Source organism: Urocitellus parryii, chromosome 15, assembly GCF_045843805.1.
Source record: "Urocitellus parryii isolate mUroPar1 chromosome 15, mUroPar1.hap1, whole genome shotgun sequence".
Classification (NCBI taxonomy): domain Eukaryota; kingdom Metazoa; phylum Chordata; class Mammalia; order Rodentia; family Sciuridae; genus Urocitellus; species Urocitellus parryii.
This window is the reverse complement of record NC_135545.1, coordinates 47,836,047-47,856,356: the sequence shown is the minus strand read 5'-3', so window position 1 is coordinate 47,856,356 and position 20,310 is coordinate 47,836,047. Positions and strand designations below refer to the sequence as shown.

Below are 20,310 nucleotides of genomic sequence, written 5' to 3'. Positions count from 1 at the left end.
ACCTGGGACACAGTGTGTGTGAGTCTGTCTCTTGTTTCCCATGATGTAGTGTTTTCACATATCAGGGCTGATGGTATAGTAAGAACCTGGAGAGTTGCACTCCCCCGTCCAGCTCCTCAGATATTGGAGCCTGCACTTAAGTACTGTGTGTCAGACTCTGTAATCAACACCTGACGTCTATTAACTCATTTAAACAGACATCCTCACTGAGAAGTGAGTATTGCTATCCTCATTTTACAGTTGAAGAACTGCAGGCACAGAGAGGTTCAAAAATTTACCGGAGGCAGTAGTGCACTGGGAATCAAACCTGGTCAGTCCGGTCATCTCATCTTTTATATATATATTTATTTATTTTGGTTGGGGGGTTCTTCCGGCGGGTTTAATCCAGGGGGCATGGGAGAAGTTTTGTCGTGCCCTAACTCAGATGTCCCTAACAATATCATCCACTCACAAAAGGAGCAGGCTGGTCTTGCAATTGCTCGGTTCCAAGAGCCCAGGCCATAGACCCCAAAATTCTGCCCAAGGACGCCTGCGGGTCAGCTTGCCCAATGCCTCCTCTGCCTCACGGGAGACAGGAGGGGCCCTGCTCCCCCGCCGTGGTCCTGCCAGGTAGTCACCCACCCGGTCACAACTCTTTACCCGGGTCGTGGAAGACCACTTCGCCTCAGGATCGGAGGACACACTGCCCACAAAGGCACCTTGTGGCCCTGGGAGCCTCGCCCTCGCACGCGTAGTCGCACGGTCCCAAGTCCCGCCGGGCGATCCCGTCCCTCCCCGGAGACCCGGGAGGGAGCCCCACTGCGGGCGACCCCGCCGCTGCCTACCTCCGGGTCCCCGGCTCTCCGGGGACACGGCCCACACTCCTCCAGCTGAGACGCTCGTTGGTCACCTGGCCTTCCTGGGGCCGTTGGGTGAAGGTGGCACGTCGGGGTGGGTCCCCCGTGGGAGGCATGATGTTTTTTGCATCCTGAGGCGTGTCCGAAAAGGGTGCGTCCTGAGCGCGCCCACGGGGCAGGGGGCTGGCCTGGGGGCGCCCTGAGGGGGCGACCCGCTACAGGACAGTCCGGGCGGCGGGTCCCAGACCCTCGCACCCCAACACCACGCAGTAGGCGGTGGGAAGAGTGGTTCCGGGTGGGCTGTGTGACCCGAAGTCCAGTGGGCTCCCGGCAGGTGTAGACGCCGGTGTGGAAAGACCTGCCCGCGGCTCGTTTGGTGGTCCACAGGCTTCACCGCGGAAACGGAGGGGCGCGACCAGTCACCTCCGAGGTCCTCAAGGCTCTGAGCTGGGACGCGCTGGAGATCAGCCCAAGGTGTGAGGAGGCGGTGCCATCGAAGGCACGTATCCTGGGCAGCCCGGCTCGCTCCCTGCTTCCTCCCTCAGGTTTTCAGTGGTTGTGTCTGGCTTTGCTGCCCTTTATATCTCGGCATGGCCAACAATCCGAGGACAAAACAGTTTTATGCAATCATCAGATATTGGTTAAATGATCAGATAGTGATACCGTAGTACATTCTGGAAATTTTGCAAGGCCTGATCTACTAGGTATGTGCCGCCTCTCTGGTGGTTTATTTTTGCAGTGCTGGAGATGGAGCCCAGGCCGCCGCCTACCTGCTAGGCAAGTGCTTTGCCACTGACCTACACCTCCAGCCCTGGAGCTAGTTCTTTAAAAGTCCCTACCTAGCCCGGGTGTGGTGGCAGTCACCTGTAATTCCAGTGACTCCGGAGGCTGAAGCAAGAGGATTACAAGTTTGAGGCAGCCTCAGTAACTTAACAAGACCTTGTCCCAAAATAAAAAGAACTGGGGATACTGTGTGATAGTAGAAAGGGTTCAATCTCTAGTATTACCACCACCAAAAAAAAAGAAAAAGAAAAAGAAAAAAAAGTTCCAGCCTGTGTTTACCTTCCCCAGGGGGGAACAGGAAAGCAAAGTTGGCTAAGTGGATGAATTGACCATAACTCAGAGAACCAGCTGGCCTCCAGGGAGAGAGAGAATATGGAACAAGCTGCTAGGCTTTCCAAGAGAAAGGAAGCCCTTTCCTGAGGTTCTGCCCAGAACAGGACAGTGAACCCCTTGCAATGCCTTCTGGCTCAAATTGGTGTTCTAAAGATAGTTCTAGAAGGCATAGCGCTCTCTCTCTCTCTCTCTCTCTCTCTCTCTCTCTCTCTCTCTCTCGCTCATCAACCTGGTGCTTTGTGTATAATTTAGTTGTGAAAGTTAAAACATGGCTGACATGGTGGTGGCACAAGCCTGTAATCCCAGCAGCTCAGGAGACTGAGGCAGGAGGATTGTGAGTTCAAAGCCAGCCTCCGCAACTTAGTGAGACCCTGTCTCTAAATAAAATATAAAATAAGGGCTGGGGATTTTGTTCAGTGGGTAAGCAACCCTGGGTTCAATCCCTGGTACCAAAACAAAAAAGCAACTTAATGCCAGGCACAATGGCCATGCCTGTAATCCCATCAGCTCAGGAGGCTGAGGCAAGAGGATCACAAGTTCAAAGCCAGCCTCAGCAACAGCAAGGTGCTAAGCAACTCGATGAGACCCTGTCTCTAAATTAAAAATAAAAATAGGAGGCTGGGGTTGTGGCTCAGAGGTAAAGTGCTCACCTCCCGTGGGTGAAGCACTGGGTTCCATCCTCAGCACCACATAAAAAATGAAATAAGGATATTGTGTCCACCAATAACTAAAAAATAATATTTAAAAAATAAAAATAAAAATAGGGCTGGGGATGTGGCTCAGTGTGTGAGTTTAATCCCTGGTACCAAATAAATAAATAAATAAATAAATAAATAAATAAATAAATAAAAGTGCTTCCATTCTGTATTCACTTATAAATTGTCTCCGAGTACTGCAATACTAAAATACTATGCACATTATGAAAGAGACACAAATGAATACTTTAAAGGGTATTAATGAGTATAGGGCTGGAGTTGTAGCTCAGTGGTAGGGCACTTGTTCAGCATGTGTGAGGCACTGGGTTCGATCCTCATCATCACATAAAAAAAAAAAAAGACATTGTATCTGTCTACAATTTTAAAAATTTTAAAAATTAAAAATGAAGATGAATGTAAATATCCAATATTCTCATTGTGTACCCAGAGAGACTGCCACATGGTGTGCTTTCTGGAGACCTAGGAAATCTAGGCTTCACAGGCTAGGTACCTGAAGGTGGAGGCAGCCATTGGGCATTGCTTTCCTATGGCCATTGGCACAACTACCTGCCCAACAGATCTTGACTTCAGTGTGATCTTTGTTCTCTTCTATGACAGGAGCACTAGCTCCCTCAAAGCCTTGTCTGAGATGAGTGCTTTGTTCTAGGGGACTATCGGATTAACTGTCTTGCCATGGCATGGCATGGGCTGCTGGTGTCCTGTCCCTTATTACTAGCTGGAGTTCCACAGTCCTCTGGCCACTTACCAGCCTGAGAGTCCTCCTACTTCCTTCAGGGCTTCTTGCTTCATTCTCTCCTGGTGCTGTTTTGGTTTTAATTAAAGTTCTCAGTTTTAAACCACAGAAACTAATTCTGGCAACTCTAAGTAGAAAGGAATGAGTTTGTGGGAAATACTTGTTAGTTCCCAGGAGCTCTGGAAGGGGAGGGGAATCAGTTCTAGAAGAGATCCCACAGTAGAACTGACTGGTGAAGACCCTACTGCCTCTGCTGGGCACATCAGCAGCTGTAGTACCAAGTTGGGCCTGGATCTGCCTGAAGGAGCTAAGCCACGTTCCCAGGCCTTAGCTGCAAGAAGACTGGGAAAGCAAAGCAGAAAGGGCATTTTCAGCTTCTTTCAGGAGAGACAGGCTCTGTTTGGGAATACCACTGAACAGGAAGAGGGCTGGGATATGAGGTAGCTCAAAGAATGACCGATATTCATTGCAAAAAGCCCCTGGTACATCCAGGATTTAGGGCCACAGTGCTAGTGTTAGCAGCCTGCCCTCCACCCCCCACCCACCACTATACACATACATAGCCAAGGACTCACCTGCCATTGGATTCTTTGCAGCTTGAAGTGAGTAATAGTGTAGCCCTATACAAGGGCTTTGCTTGTAGCTGAGCCCTCTGAGTGTTTGCAATAAATTACATAATTTCTTGGAACAGTATAGCAGTTGTGAGTGAGGGAGCTCATGACTGTTGTCTACTTGCTGTCCATGTGGCCCTGGACAAATCCATTAACCTCAACCTTGAGGTTGCTGTGGAGGGTTTAATGAAACAACAGATGTGAAGTTAATAGCACAATGCATAGGAAAAAATAGGAATTCCCTGGGCACCTGTGTGTGTGCCTGTAATCCCAGCTCCTCCATGGCATGTGCCATAACACCTAGCTACTGACAGTCTTTAATACTGAAGATGACAAAATTACCCTTTCTATTCTTCCTGGGGGCACTATGAAAACAAGTTGATGGGCCAGGGTTGTGGCTCAGTGGTAGAGCGCTCGCCTAGCATGCATGAGGCACTGGGTTCGATCTCCGGCACCACATAAAAATAAAACAAGTAAAATAAAGGTTAAAAAAAAGAAAATTAAATTTAAAAAAATAAGTTGACTACTTTCTGTGCATCTGATGAATTCAAGGTGGGCACATCTGGGAATCAGCTCAGTGAACTCCAGGGAGACCAGTGTTTGTTGTGATTTTCTCATTTTTCCTTGGCCTCTCATTTTTGTTCTTTTGCTTTCTTCACACCTAACTGCTGACCTCCTGTGTCTTTGAGTCATCTTCTGTCATTCATCTTGTTTCCCATTCATTAATGTCCCACCTACCACGTTCTATGCAGTCAAATGTGCATAGCGGTGGGAATGCAAGAGGATGTGGCTCTTAGGATTCTTCTAGGAGGCTTTATGAGCAATGAATATGGAACAAAGACCTCCAGCCCACTTCCAGATGTGTGGCATCTGTAATGGTTTCGTTCATTTATTTAGCAGATATCAATTGAGCACCTACTACATGCCTGGCCTTGACCTGGGAGAGGGGTTACAGCACTACTAGCATTCCTCATCTTCTGCCCTGGTGTGGATCTGTCTTTTCCAGTGAAGAATGGTGAAAAAGAGGAGCCAGGAGATGAATGGCCTGAGGGTCCACTCATGAGGTGACATTCCCATAGTGGAGCACAAATGGCTACATCACCTGACTTCTTGGTCCTCCCTTGAACCAGCTTCAGCTGACATTTTACTTCAGACCCAAACATCTCTTTGATGTAGTTGAAAAAAAAATGCAGGAAACAATTGCCTGGCAACTGGGGCCAGCCCACGGCTGCCTAGAGTAGGCTGTTGGACCTTTACACACGCCACCATTTAATTTGCTTTGACCTTCTTGGGACCTAAAAATGTGCTTCTTGCATTTGTTCTGTTTCCAACAGAGTTGCAATTGTCTCTGTTCCTAGGTCACTCTTTGGGGCTGAGTGAGTTTTGAAATTGGCTAGTGGACACTGACTGATGTGGAGTTATGATGATGGAGAAGAGCGTAGGTGAGGGGTGGGGATGTGGCTCAAGTGGTAGCACGCTCGCCTGGCATGGGTGCGGCCCAGGTTCGATCCTCAGCACCACATACAAACAAAGATGTTGTGCTCGCCAAAAAACTAAAAAATAAAATATTAAAAAAAAAAAAGAAGAGCATAGGTGAACATTAGGGTTTCTGGAAAGATTCCTTGCCTGGGAATCAAGAAGTGTGGATCAAGAAGTGTGGACTATGAACCCATTTCTGCCTCCCTGGACCCCTGTTTATTTGTCTGAGAAATGGGAAAAAAAGATCTTGGTTCTTCCTACCTCCCAGGGTTCTTGTTCAAAATGTGAAAAGACTTTGAAAAGGATAAGCCATGCTACACCACCCTAGTAAGGGACTACTTCTGTTTGTCCTGAGATAGGATTGAGAAGAGAGAGATGTCAATTAGAGGGCAGGCCCCAAGAAAGCACAGACTCCTCTCTGTGGTGTGGTTCACACTGCAGAGCTCTCTGGGGAATCGGGCTGCAGGTGGAATTTAGCTGAGATCTAGTAGGTTAGTGTTGGGGTGGACATTCTTCAAGCTGGCTAGTTGTGCAGAACTGGAGCTTCCTCTAGGAAAGACTTGGCATCCAAACATGCTCCTTGTTAAATTCATGGGGTCTCTGGTTTCAAGAATGAAGTGAAATTCACAAGAGGTAAACTGTGGAACTAACCTAGATGCCCTTCAATAGATGAATGAATAAAGAAACTGTGATATATACACACAATGGTATATTACTCAGCTTTAAAAGAGAGTAAAATTATGACATTTGCAAGGAAATAGATGCAGTTAGAGAATATTATGCTAAGCAAAGTAAACCAATTCCCCCAAACCAAAGGCCAAATGTTCTCCCTGCTAAATGGATGCTGACCCTTATTGGGGGGGGGGACAATGAGAAGAATGGAGGAACTTTGGGCAAAGGGGAGGGAGAGGAGGAGAGGGGACATGGGGATAGGAAAGATGGTGGAATGAAACGGACATCATTACCCTAGGTACATGTATGACTGCACATATGGTGCAACTCTAAATTGTATCCTACCAGAGAAATGAAAAGCTGTGCTCCATTTGTATACAATGAACTGAAATGCATCCTGCTGTCATGTGGAACTAAGGAGAACAACAACAACAACAAAAGAATGATGTGAGCCAGGTGTGGTGGAGCTTGCCTGAAATCCCAGGGGCTCGGGAGGCTGAGACAGGAGGAAAAGTTCAAAGTCAGCCTCAGCAATTTAGCAAGACCCTGTCTCTAAATAAAAAATAAAACAGGCTGGGGATATGGCTCAGTGGTTAAGTGCCCTGAGTTTAATACCCAGTACAAAAAAAAAAAAAAAAAGAAAGTGGAAAAGCAAGTGAGTGAGGAGAGGAGACCACAGAGGGCTCTGGGTGAGCACTGGGTGGGGAAGAAGTTTGAATGCACTGCTCTCCCCTTCCTGGACTCTGCTTTTCCTGCTCTGTCTTTGGAGGTGAATGCTAAGGAGCCAAAGCAGCTCTAGGACTTGCAGTTCTTCCCTCAATCTCTGCTTCTGTACCTTGGGCAGGGACAAGGAGATTCAAACATAGTTCCAGACAGCCTCCTCTGAATGTTGGATTCTGGAAGTGAAGAGGAAGGTACCTTGGTGGTACAGATAATTCTACAAACAATGTCACACATGCTGAAGGACAGAAGGCTGGTAGAGGGTGCTGGCTGGGGCACAGCTTCATCTTGTCAACATCCATTCCAAATTTGCTCTGAGCATCCAGAATGTCTTGGAGAAAAGAGGTCAGTAGCTGCCTTAGAACCCACCAGGGTTGTCCCTCCTGCACCCAGGAGAAGGCTTGAGAAAGATTCTCACCTGGTTGGCCCAAAAGCCTCATGTCCCAAATATGAGGCTTGGGTCTCCCTGTCCTGAGCACTTAAAAACAACAACAACACCTCTCCTAGGGATGATGAAACAGAATCCAGGCTCTATAACCTGATCACTCAGCAGAATATTTGCTGAGCTCTGTGTGTGAGATCCTGTGCTGGGGTGGAAGATCAGGAGGTGATTGATATGTTGCTGTATTTGCCCACTGAAACTTCAGGTCAACCTTTGGTTGAGGCTGAGGCATAGGCCCAGCTATATGATTTGTAGGACCTGATACAGAATGAAAATTCAAGTTCAAAAATTATTAAGAATTTCAAGATGGCAACAGCAGAGCATATAGGAAGCACAAGGTCCTTCTGAATGAGGACCCCATGTGGCTGCACAGCTTGCACACCTGCAAAGCCCTCCCTGCATTTGGGAATATGGGAATGAGGTCCTCCCTGTTCTTGCCGTCACTGCATATCAAGGGGGCTGGGGCAGAGGAGCCCCTTGGGGCTGGAGGGTCCTGACTCATGGTTGTCCATGGTTCTACTATCAACCAGCAGGTTCCTTGCCCCAGATGTGACCTCGAACATTGCTGCAGAAACCCATTCCCTAAGTAATATTATGGCCGGCCAGCTGCCTACTGAGTCACAAGAGAATCTGGGGCTGATCATAGGCCAAGCACACCCTCCAGGCCTCTCTGTCCAGATGGGAAGGGGGAATCCGGGGTCCTCAGCACCCTCCTCCCAAGGCTGCCCAACTTCCTTGCTTCAGCTTCCACTCAGTCCATTGAACTCAGCCAGCCCCACACAAGTCCCAGGGGGAGCCTTACCCGACCCTTCTAAGTGGATGTGGCCCATTGGCCAGCAACACCGAGAGCCAGTGCAATGGCCCTCAGGGATCCCTGCTCCCTGCTTCCTTGGGCCCAAGGCATCCATTAGGAAGTTGCCTGAAGAATTTAGGACTCCTTTTTATTTTCTTCTCCTTTTTCTTGTTCTTGTTCTTGTTCTTCTTTTTATACTGGGGATTGAACCCAGGGGATACTTTACCACGGAGCCAAATCCCCAGCCCTTTATTTATTTATTTATTTATTTATTTATTTATTTATTTATTTATTTATTTATTTTGAGACAAGGTCTTGTTAAATTGCTAGGGCTCGCTAAGTTGCTGAGGCTGGCTTTGAACTTGCCATCCTTTTACCTCAGACTCCCATGTCACTGGGATTACAGGCATCTGCCATAACACCCAGCTATATTTTCTTCTTAAATACTTAAATGTATCCTGCTAAAGTTTAGCTGATACACTCAATTGGCAACCATAAAATACTACATAAACCTCTTTTTTAAAAAATGTTGGGGAGGGGGGATGGAGTTGTAGCTCAGTGGTAAAGCCCTTGCTTGGCATGTGTGAAGCACTGGGTTCAGCCCTCAGCACCACATAAGAATAAATAAATAAAATAAAAGTATTATGTCCCTCTATAACTAAAAAAAAATATTTTTAAAAAATTAGAATTTCAAATCTGTTAAATTAACTTTAGTAGAATTTCATAAAGATGGGCTGGGGATGTGGCTCAAGCCGTAGCGCGCTCGCCTGGCATGCGTGCGACCCGGGTTCGATCCTCAGCACCACATACAAAAACAAAGATGTTATGTCTGCCGAAAACTAAAAAAAAAATAAAATTAAAAAAAAAAAGAATTTCATAAAGATTACTGGCCTCTAATACCCAGGACTTCCTCTTCCCATGAGCATTCAAGTTCCAGAGCTCATCCCAGAGCTGGGTACCTGGTGAACCTTCCATATCTTGTGCTGGACCCCTGCCTTTCTGTGATGCTTTTGAGTTCAAGGTAAACCATCTGGGTTTGAGGCTGGGAAATTTGTTTGTCTGAGGGCAACACTTTTGTGAATTTGAGACTTGCTTGTCACTCTGAGCCACTCTGGCTCTTTCAGTGACAGCTGGCAAGGGGCTTAGCACAGAGGCAGGTGTGGGGCGTGGGCCCGGCAGCTAGCAGGCCAGTGCGGGCATAGGCAGCCAGGCAGACAGAGGGGCCATATCCCGGGCCGGCAGCAGGAGGACTCTTAAGAATTATCCCAGACCAGGGCTGGGTGTCTCCTCAGAGGACACAAGGATCACAGGCAAACCCTCTCCTGCCTTTTGACAGGACCACTCCCAGTTATAGGAACTGAGCAATGGGTCAATTGGCTGTGGGTGTGGGTTTGAAGGAAGCAATAGCTTTCTTTTCCCAAAGTCTGGAAGTTTCTAACTATTTTTGTTTTAAAGTGTGCCCAAGAGCCTGTCTCTTTGTCTAGGTAGGGGCACCTCTAGGATAAACTCCTGGGGCCTGATGCCAGGCCTGGGTAGGGGGTCTGGGTCCCTTGGAGGCCAGGCCAGGCTGCCCATTGACCGGCTGGATCTTGGCCTTCCCTCCAGAGCTGAAGAGCAGGGCCCTGTGCACAGGTGCTCCCACTCCCCTCCCACTGCACCCCCTTATCCCTTCACCTCTGCCCTACTCTCCTGCTCTCTCTTTAGATTTGGACATGGCTGGAGAGCCCAGGCCCGGTCCCGCCCGGTCAAGCCAGAAGAGGCAGCTGGGAACCGCCATCTTCTGGTGAGTCTGTCCCCTGGCCGGCTGAGGAGGGAGGATGGTTGCTGGCTTGTTTGGGTTCTCCTGGGACAGGACAAGAACTCCAAGTGGGTCCTTCAGTACACTGCCCACTCCACGCGCAGTCTGGTCATTCTGGTGAGAAGGTTCCTTGTCCCTCAGCCTCAGGAATACGACCCAGCACATTCTAGTACTTTCGTAGCCAACGAACCCGGTCACCATCTTGCTGGTGTCCCTTCTGTGTTCTGAAGCCAGGCCTGGGTCCTCTGAGGGGAAACCTCACTTGTGGGAGTCGAGGGCTTTTTCTAGGTATAGACATTGAGAAGTAGTAAATGGGAACCTCTCTGGATGACACCTTGCCCCTCACTTGGGAAACTTAAAGCAATATATAGATATATATATATATTTTTTTCTGGTGTGGGAATCGAACCCAGCCAGTGCTTCCCACATGCTTCCAGAGTGTGTTCTATCACTGAGCTCCCTGCAGCCCTTAAAGCAATTTTTATACTCTTTAAACATTTTCATAAAGGAGCTCGCCAACATTTTCTAGCAAACACGCCGTTCTCACTGGTGTGAGGAGGGTATATTGAACCCCCGTTGTCCTCTCTGCCTCCTTAACTGGGCATTTGCAATGGCTGCAGTCAGCTTTTGGCCTTGATGTGGCACTTGGGGAGATTTCGGCCTTGCTCTGAGGACAGGTGATTGTTGCTAGGAACAGCGCAGCTGCAAACACCCCGGTACCATGGTTCCGGTTACTTTTGGCATTCATTTCTGCTCATCTCCCCAGAAGTGGGGTGGCAGGGCTGGGTGTGGGCTTCTGAGAGGCCTCTGTACCTCCAGGTTGACCTCAAGAGGAATTAGGCCAAATCTCTCCCTGCTAGCAGCAGTGTGAGTCTGTGTCACCTGCCGTGTAACAGCCTGAGCAGCTTCTCACTGTTTTTGTTTTGGGGGCTGCAGAGTGGAGGTGTACAAATGTTTTGTTTTGTTTTGTTTTTAACCTTACATTCTTTGGTGATGTAGATCTGTAAATGCTGTGTGTTGGTTTGTGAGCTAGACTCTCACCTAGGGGAGTCTGTTGATAAGACTTTATAATCTTCTGTCTGATGGAAGAGTGGTTCTCCTAGTTATCACATGTGATGTATTTTGTTATTTTACTTTATTTTATTTTTTTTGTTGTTGCTGTTCTGGAGATTGAACCCACAGACCCTGTGCAACAGAGCCACATCCCCAGCCCTTTTTATTTTTATTTTTAAATGTGAGACAGTGGGGGCTGGGGTTATGGCTCAGTGGTAGAGCACTCGACTCACACATACAAGACCCTGGGTTCAATCATCAGCACCACATAAAAATGAATAACTAAAATAAAGGTATTGTGTCCAACTACAACTAAAAAATAAATATTAAAAAAAAAAAGTGAGACAGGGTCTCACTAAATTACTGAGGCTGACCTTCAACTTTCGATCCTCCTGTCTCAGCCTCCTGAGTAGCTGGGATTATAGGCATGCACCACTGTTCCTGGCTCACACCAGTTTTTTTGTTTTGTTTTGTTTTGTTTTTGAACTGGGGATTGAACTCAGGGGCTTTTAACTATTGAGCCACACACTTTATTTAGAGACAGGGTCTCACTAAATTGATTAGGGCCTCACTGCATTGCTGAGAGTGGCTTTGAAATTGTGATCCTACAGCCTCAGCCTCAGAGCCACTGGATTACAGGCGTGCACTGCACCTGCCATCATGACCATTTTTTTTTTCTTTCTTTCTTCTTTTTTTTTTTTTTTTTTTTTTTTTGTGTGTGTGTGTGTGGTACCAGGGATTGAACTCAGGAGCACTTGACCACTGAGCCACATCCTTAGCCCTATTTTGTATTTTATTTAGAGACAGGGTCTCACTGAGTTGCTTAGAACCTCGCTTTTGCTGAGGCTGCCTTTGAACTCCCAATCCTCCTGCCTCAGCCTCCTGAGCTGCTGGGATTACAGGCCTGCCCCACGGTGCCCGTTTATGACCATTTTTTGAGGCTGTCTGATGGAAGATTAGTGGCTCCTCAGTTTTTCAGTTCCAGTTTCACATTTTCTGCTCCAACCCCTCTCCCAGCCGACTTGGATCCATTTCCCACCCTGGGTCACTTTGGGGTGGTAGTGGGGGCGGGAGACTAGAAGCCATGGGGAGTGAGTGATCCTGCCTGTCCTAAAGGGACTCGGTCTTCATTTCGAGGGGCCTCTGGGCTTTCAAGACCTGAGGCCGAGGTAGGCAGAGGTGTCCTCCTTAAGGCCTCACTGTGCCCAGGGACTCCGGTGAGAGCAACCCAGTGCTACCCCAGGTGCTGCTTGGGGGCCCCTCCAGGAGTACTTACTGGGGGATTTCAGATCCCATTTTCCAATCTGAAAAATAGAATTTGTCAAGCGCAGGGAAAGTTGTGGTGTGAAGGACTGACCCACCCGGGTCCCTCTTGCTCGTCGGTCTGGGAACTCTTGAGGAGGTGGCCTGACCACTGCCCCACACAGCCCTTCCGACTGTGTTCTCTCTCTTGTCGTTGGAAGGTCCAGGCTGGCAGACTGTAACCGTTTCCAGACCAGAGGCAGCGGACGCCGCTGCCCAGGTACCACCAGGACGCTCCCCTGGGGGAGAAACAGGCAGGGCCATCGGCCTGGGGAACGGGTCAGCGCTGGCACAGGAAGCGGGAGTAGGGAGGCCCCCGGGAGGAGGGGGACCTCTCCCAGAAACAGGCTCGGCTGCAGGAGCGCATGCGCCCAAACCCCTGCCTGTCTCAACTTGAGCAGTAGTTAGTAAAAGTCTGTTCTTTCACAAGACTCATCCCTGGCTTAATACATTTAAAATGGTCGTTTTGGAAAACAGGAGTATGGTTAAGGAAGTTAAAAACAACCAAAGGAAGAAAAAGCGTGCATTGGCCGGGAATCGAACCCGGGCCTCCCGCGTGGCAGGCGAGAATTCTACCACTGAACCACCAATGCTGAGCCGTGGGAAGGGCCAACACCGAGGCTCAGGTGGTCAAAGGCAGACGTCCTTTGAGATCCGGTGTCTGCCCAACCTTCTGGGCTCCAGAAACTGGTCGCCTGGAGCTGGGACCCGATCCCAGCGCTCCTCCCATCTCAAACCCACCTCACCTGGGGGCCGCGGGGAGGAGGAGGAGGAATCTGCGCCCGCCCTGCGGTCCTTTCTCTTTCTCCTCCTCCCATCCTCCGGAATCGTCAGCAGCCCTGTGCTTCCCGGGCCTCCTGAAGCCAGAAAACGGGGCGGGCTGCAGTTCTGGGGAAGGGCGGCCCCGCTCAGGGACCGCTCTAGGGAACCCCACACACCTGGCCTATCTTGGGCTGGCCCTGAGCAGTACCAGAAAGTTGTTCCAGAACTTATGCCCCTCTCCACTACCCCATGCACCCTCTACACTATCCCCAATTCCTCACCTTCCCCAGGCCTAGCGCCATGGTACCTGAAGCTCCTGCCGGGTGTCCCCACAGCCCCTTCCTGCCAGGCAGAAGAGACCCAGTTGTCTCGCTGAACGAATCTCCCACCCTCCTGGCACCTGCACCCCTGAGCGCTCAGTGTGTGTGAGAAGGCTGAAGTCAGACAATGTGAGCTTTGGGTTCTTTCTGGAGCTTGTCCTTTTCCAAGGCCTGTAGCAAAGGGGCAGGTGGTCTGGCTACAGCTCTGTCCTTGCCTGCTGGCCCTGCCTGTGCTAGTCGCTGCATCCTGGCAATTGCCACAGGAGGATTAAAGACTCTCACACCCCCACAGTGGCTTTGGGCTCCCACTTAATTCTTCCTTTTCATCCTTTGCCAGATTAAGATCCAGAACATCAACAGTGCCCTGCTTAGGCAGAAAAGCCTTTGGAGGGCCAGAAGCCTGCAGGCAATTGTCCCTTCCTGCCACCTGGAACCATTAGCTCCTCATCAGAGTGCATCCAGGGGAAAGCTGGTTTGCTGTGGTCTCTCAAAGTGACCTTGAGCAAGTCCCAGGGGGTTCTTCAGGTGAAGAATCCTGGGGCTCTAAGGAACAGCTGCGTTATTTCCACTTCCCCAAATTCAGTTAGGGACCAGGTAGAAATTCTGGCCCTAGACAGTGACCCCCGCCCTCCCCAACTCCCCATTTGTCTCTGCAGCAGCAGCAGTAACTACAACCTGAACTTTGAGCTTCACAGAGAAGAAGTCCCCTACAGGTGAGTGGGTCCTACTCCTGGGTCCTCTGGGGGAGATGGTGGTGCTGATCGGCTTGACTTATCTCTCCTGTCCCTATAGAATGTATGAATACCAGAGGATCCCTCCACTCATCAGCCAGATGCCTTCCAAGATGAGAAGGACCCACTTGGGCATGGGAGTCAAGAACAGTTGCAGCCCCTACAAAGGTTCCAGGAATAACCACCTGTCCCCCAGGCAGATAAAGCGTAAGTAAGGGGACATAGATTTCTCCTGCAGAGCTTGGGAGGAACTGTATGGCTGTACCTACAATAAGAACAGGCCCCAGAGCCCTGACAACGTTACCCTCATCTCCTGTGGCCTCTGTGCCCAGGAGCTGAGGTCCAACACTGGCCCTCTCCCAGCAGTCGGGACTGAGGAGCTGCGCTCCATCAGAGGGGAGCTGAGCCAGATCAAAGCCCAAGTGGACAGCCTCTTGGAGAGTCTGGAACACATGGACCAACAGAGAGACCATCCTGCAGGTCAGGCACCCAGGGTGGGCCCAGGCCATGCTCTCAGCCCCAGCTTTTCCTGCTTCTGAAGATGCCAGGATGCCCAGGGTTCCGCCTGGGGTTTTCTCTGTCTGCAGGCCTCCCTTCTCTGGAGTGCACTTCCCGTCTATTCCCTCTGGCTGTTCTTGTGACTGGAGGAGGCTTGTGGCTTCTGGGTTGTTCTGTCACCCCCTCCTATTCAGCAGCTATCTGGAGCCTGAGCAGTATCCTGGTCCATCTGCTTCTTGCCCTCCCAAGCCCTAGATATCCTAAATCAATGCTGGACCCTGATGGGGTCAGCTGGAGCCTCCAAACTTGGCCATTGACTGGCAACTCTGCACAGGGACAAAGGACAGTGAAGAGCACAGGAACCCTGGTAGTGAGGGGTCCTCATGCAGAACTCCGGAGCCCCAGCAGGAGCCCAGGGACCAGAGGTTCCATCTGGAGGCAGACAGCTCCGAGGGAAGCACAGACACCCAGCAGGCAGTGAGTGGTCTACCCCTCTTCTCCCCCTTGTATTTGGGTCCTTGTGGCCTTCAGAGCAAGGGAGGGACTTGGGTTTGTGCAGCACACAATAGTGGGGCAGGGGAAAGCATATGACTTCAACTTGAGAGGAGCCCAAGTAAAGGATGGGCCTGGCCCTGCACTTTATCCTCGCAGCTCTGGGCTTGGTCAGCTATGCTATACCAGGGACTACTGCCAAGCAGTTGGGCACTTGGATCTGTTGTGGGCTGAAATATCATCTCCATTTGGAAGGCAGGAGAGGTTTGAGCTATAGACTATAGAGGAAATGTCACAAATGTGTCCCATGGTCCCAGATCCCTTACGTAAGAACCAAATTCTGCCTTCTCCCTGGTCCTACTCCCCCAGGGCCTTTGAGCTGTCTGCATGGCACCAAGCTCCCTGGGAAGCTATGGTACAGTGACATTCCTGGCTGGAGAAGATGCCATTTTTTCAGTATTAAAGGTCCTGAATATTACTGGTTCTCCCACACTGTCTTCTACTATCGGTGGTCCTTAAGATGGGCCAAGCCCACACAACCTCTTGGGCCCTTTTAGCAAGGCCAGTGCTGCCACGGAATTGGGCATAATGAGCTCCCTTCCTCCACCTCCTCAGTTCCACCCTTGGCCTTCTGAGCTTAGGAGGGCCTTCACTACTGCCTAGGACCTGGGAAAAGAATGGGTTAGAAGGAGAAAATGCTTTCTTTTGCCTGCTGGTTTTGAGTTCCCAGGTCTCAAGAAGCCTGAAGAGGGACTGAGAATATAGCTTAGTAATAGAGGGTGTGCTTAACATGTGCAACTTCTGGGTCCAATTCCAGATGTACCTCACCCCCCCCAAAAGACTCTAAAGTTCCCCTGGAGTTGCTAAAGCTCCAAAGACACAGGGGTGGGGGGCAGGTAGCAAAGGGACTACATGTTGACCCTTTTTCCTAGTTCTACTCTGCCTCCCTGTCTTATCAGCTACTTTTTTTTTAAAAGAGAGAGAGGAGAGAGAGAGAGAGATTTTTTTTTTAATATTTATTTTTCAGCTTTCGGTGGATACAACATCTTTATTTTAGGTGGTGCTGAGGATTGAACTCAGCGCCCCGTGCATGCCAGGCAAGCGCGTTACCATTTGAGCCACATTCCTAACCCCACTCTTTTATTTTTTAAAAATATTTTAGGGGGCTGCGGTTGTGGCTCAGTGGTAGAGCGCTCACCTGGCATGCATGAGGCCCTGGGTTCAATCTTCAGCACCACACAAAAGAAAGAATAAACAAAAGAAAATAAAAATAAACGTATTGTATCCACCTACAACTAAAAATATGTTTTTAAAAATATTTTTTTTAGTTGTTGATGAACATTTATTTATTTGTATGTGGTGCCTAGAATCAAACCCAGCGCCTCACGCATGCTAGGCAAGCACTCTACCACTGAGCCACCACCCCAGACCCATCTTTTTATTTTTTTCTACAGATGAAGAATCAAGCACCCTACCAAGAGGGAAGCCAGTAGGTGGGAACCCTTCCAGGCTCATCAGTTTCATGCACCTTCTTGGGTGGCTCCCTTCCTTGCCTGTTTTTCCGAAGGCCTCCTAGGTGCATCCAGGCAACCTGAGGCACCCATTCTGAGTAATGGAAGAAGAGGCACAGGTCAGGCAGGCCAGCTGAGTCTCCCCATAGTGGTGGGTTTAGCTTTGGAGAGGGTTTTCAGATGAGCTCCCGGACAGCCCAGCAGTAGCTCACCATTCTTATGAAGGTGAGGCTGTCTGGGAGGAGGCAGTTGACAGGGTACTGTAGGGAGCAGCATCACGGTTCCCTGGATGCAGATATGGCTCAGGTGCCACCTCCCCATGAGCCACAAATCACAGTACTATGGAGCACATGCAGCAGCCAGCCCAGCTTTCTCCAGCAGGTGTTGAAACACGTGTGTGCCTCCAGTCTGACACTAAGTTGTAAGACCCTGTGTGTGCCCCACCTAGCCCCTTTTAGTTCCAGACTCCCCATCTACTCTATGAACCCATGCTTCAGAATAGGGGTATAATTTTTGTGTCCAGCTTCATAGTTTCTTGCTAGTATGACACCACATATTTCAGGTTTGCCTCACAAAATGTATTACGTCAGAAGGGAAACATTAAAATTTGTATATCTCCTTCCTGGTTGGGGATTCTTATTGTGGTCTCAAATTTATTCTGGGCTGTCCTAGGCAGTCAGGAGAGAGGCTGAACAGGTCCTTGATACCCTCAAATTTCAAAGCTCATACCAAACTAGGGTACAGAGGGGAAAAGGCTGTGCTGCCTCCTGAACAAGTCTCCTAGCTTCCTTTAATCCAGGTCTGAAGACCCCATCTTCATGGTCAGTTAAGCTAGCTCTGCCCTATAGAATAGCGGGGCTGTATCTGAAGGTGAGGCTGTCGGGCAGGAGGCGTTGTATCTAAGAATTCTCACTCTTGGCAGTGCATCTGCCATCTCCCCAGGCCACACTGCTCAGGGTCTTGCTCCCAGGGGCACCAGATGAAGGCAGCCCAGGACCCCACTTCTCATCAGCAATGGAGGCCTGTGGTTATGCTGACAAGATCTTGCTTCCATCCAAAGTACAATCCTTTCCAAACCCAACCCCGATTTGTATCTTATCTGGCTCTAAACCTGAGTAGGGGTGTACCCAGGGCCATTCAACTTTCCCCATTCTTATTACATTTCAGCAGCTGCCCCTACTCTGGTACTTAAAGAACCACAACAGAAGACGTTTCTACAACATTTAAAAAAAAAGTTTTTTTGTTATGTTTTAGGTAAGATATTGAGGCACTGCCCCCTTGTTCATCCTCTTAAGAGTAGCCCAGTTATATTGGAAAGAGTCAATAGCTGGCCTATACAGGGTTCATCTCTTAAAAGGCCATAGCTCCAGATGTCATTTTTCAGATAAGTCCAGCTTAAGTCCTTTTCAACTTGGGAGTAAGGCTGCTTCCATAGGTTTCTTCAGTTGGATCGTAACTGGGTGCCAGCTCAAGTAGCAAAGTACCTTTAATAGAACAGTTTGTAAAAAAAAGTCATTCAAACATAGCTGTCCAGTGCATCGGTTCATGTGTGTATGTCTCGACCTCCTCTCCTGTGCTCCAGATTCTTAGCTGGGTGGAGGCAGGAGACCGACCGCACAGGTCTTTCAAGAACAGCAGCAGCACTCCATTTGTTGGTGCTCAGGCTTGGAACTCAGGATGCGGAGGCCGCTCCCCTCCGGCGGGCTGCCCGCACCAGGCACTGCTGTAATACGGGGTAGAGGCGCTGGCAGCCTTCGAGGCCCAAGCGCAAGGCCTCGGCCCAGCTCTCGGTCTGGCCGCCCTCCCCGCTGCCCAGCAGCCCGGCCACCTGATTGAGCACCGGCATAAGCGCCACGGTGAAACCGGCGGCGGCGCGCTCCTCCTCGAGCCGCGTGGGATCCAGCAGCCAGGTGGGCGAGGGTCCCGGCGAGAGACTCAGGCCACAGCCAACCACTAGGTCGTACATCTCAATTCCCGCGTCGGCCAGGGCAAGCGCCGCGGCCGTGAGCGCGGCGGCCAGCGCCGAGCCGCCGTCCTCCAGCAGCAGCGCCGACACCTCGAGCTGCGCGCGCGGATAGCGCCCCAGGCGCACAGCCGGCTCCAGTGCCTCCTGCAGCGCCAGGGCCAACTCGCGCTCCTCGCCGCCGCCCGGGGGCGCGCGGCGTCTGCGGCCCGAGAAGGGTGCGCGGCGAAAGTCGCAGAGCAGGCGACCGCGCAGCGCGGCCGGGGCCTCGCCGCCCGCTCCAGCAGGGCCACTGCCGCGCTCGCCGCCCTCGGCCTGGCGCGGGCCAGACACGGCGCACAGCACCTTGGTACCGCCCGCCTCCAGGTAGGCCGACCCTTTGGCCTGGCTCAGAAGCCCGGCGCGCGCGTACACAGGCCGCAGCCGTGTCGGGTCGCGGGGGGCAGGCGGCTCGTCCTCGTCCGCCGCGTACAGTTGAGGTGGTTGGGACTCCTCGGGCCCGCGGATGCGACGGTGGTCTCCAGGCATGGCAGCACCCGGAGTGCGAGCCGCTTCCGCCCCCAGCCCTGCCTCGCGCGCCGGCTCTTCCGCCAGCTTAAAGACGCGCGCCCGGGTGAGGGCTGTCGGGATAGCAGCAGGCGGGGAGCCCACACTGCCCCTTGCCGGCCTGGAGGAAGAACAGCGAGTGAAACCGCTTGCAAGGGGCAAGGAAGCCCAGGCCTGCCAGGGGGAGCAAGGCCGAATCCAGCTGATCGCGTCTCCCAGGCCAGGATGTTAATCTTCTTTTCCTGTGAAGGTTGCAGTTATCTTAATTTTGCACGTGTGCAACTCTTTTATGGATTTGTCCAAGGCAAGGACCTTTTGGTTCCTGAATTCCTGTACTCCAGGCCCTAGTTGATATACTTGTTTAATGAATGGATGGAATGTCCCTCTTGCTGCATTGGGCACTAGACAATGTAGTCAATCTCTAGCACTTCTGGCACCTGTCTGGCACATGGGGCTTTAACCCAGGGTCCCAGCCCCCTCCCTCTTCCTCATACCCTATGGGAGGAGGGCCTCTTTCTTGCAGCATAGATCTGCTCCCCCTTCAACTCTGACGGCAGGGCCAAGAGTGACCCTTGGCCCCAGGACCAGTTAGCTATATCGGGTATCTAACACAGGCAAGCTATATATTTACTTCCCACATACTGATTCCGAACTGCAGTTTTAGACTGAATTTCAATTTCAACTGAATTCAGAGCTAGACCTGGGTCTTTATCCTCACTGACCGTGTTTGGGTCAAGCAAGTGGGAATGGGGCAGTTACTGGAGTGAGGGTGGGGGGCAATGCTACACCTGAATTCTTCTCATAAGCCACCTGACTTCACAGCAGCTGCCTCAAACGGAGGGCGCGGCACACAATGTCCCCAGCAGACAGTCTAAGACATGGAGATGTTCTCCCCAAGAGAAGCTCTAAGAAAAGCATTTCTTTGCTTTCTGTAACTCTTGGTAGATTTTTTTCTTTTTTGCAGTGCTGCGGATGGAACCCAGGGCCTTTATATACTAGGCAAGTGCTCTACCACAGAGCTACATCCATAGCCCTAAGTCTTGTTTATTATTTTTTGCTGTACTGAGGATCAAACCTGGGGCACTCTACCACTGAGCTACATTCCCAGTCCTTTTTATTTTTAGACAGGGTCTTGCTGAGTGGCTGAGGCTGGTCTCAAATTTGCAATTCTCCTGCTTCTAAGTAGCTGGGATTACAGATGTGTGCCATCACATCT

The 20,310-nt window shown here is 50.5% G+C and overlaps 1 protein-coding gene and 1 non-coding gene across 2 annotated transcripts; both read right to left on the bottom strand.

Annotated features, from left to right (window-relative positions):
* Positions 1–12,793: 12,793 nt before the first annotated feature.
* Positions 12,794–12,864, bottom strand: Trnag-gcc (transfer RNA glycine (anticodon GCC)). The gene has a single exon. It is a non-coding gene; the product is annotated as a tRNA-Gly (tRNA).
* A 3,464-nt stretch (positions 12,865–16,328) lies between these two features.
* On the bottom strand, positions 16,329–19,123 carry Exosc6 (exosome component 6). The gene has a single exon (XM_026399202.2). The coding sequence runs from the start codon at positions 19,074–19,076 to the stop codon at positions 18,258–18,260; it is 819 nt and encodes a 272-aa protein (XP_026254987.1). The 5' UTR covers positions 19,077–19,123; the 3' UTR covers positions 16,329–18,257.
* Between the last annotated feature and the right edge of the window lie 1,187 nt (positions 19,124–20,310).

Coding starts and splice junctions, on each gene's coding strand:
- Exosc6 (XM_026399202.2), bottom strand. CDS start 19,076: ATGCCTGGAGACCACCGTCGCATCCGCGGGCCCGAGGAGTCCCAACCA.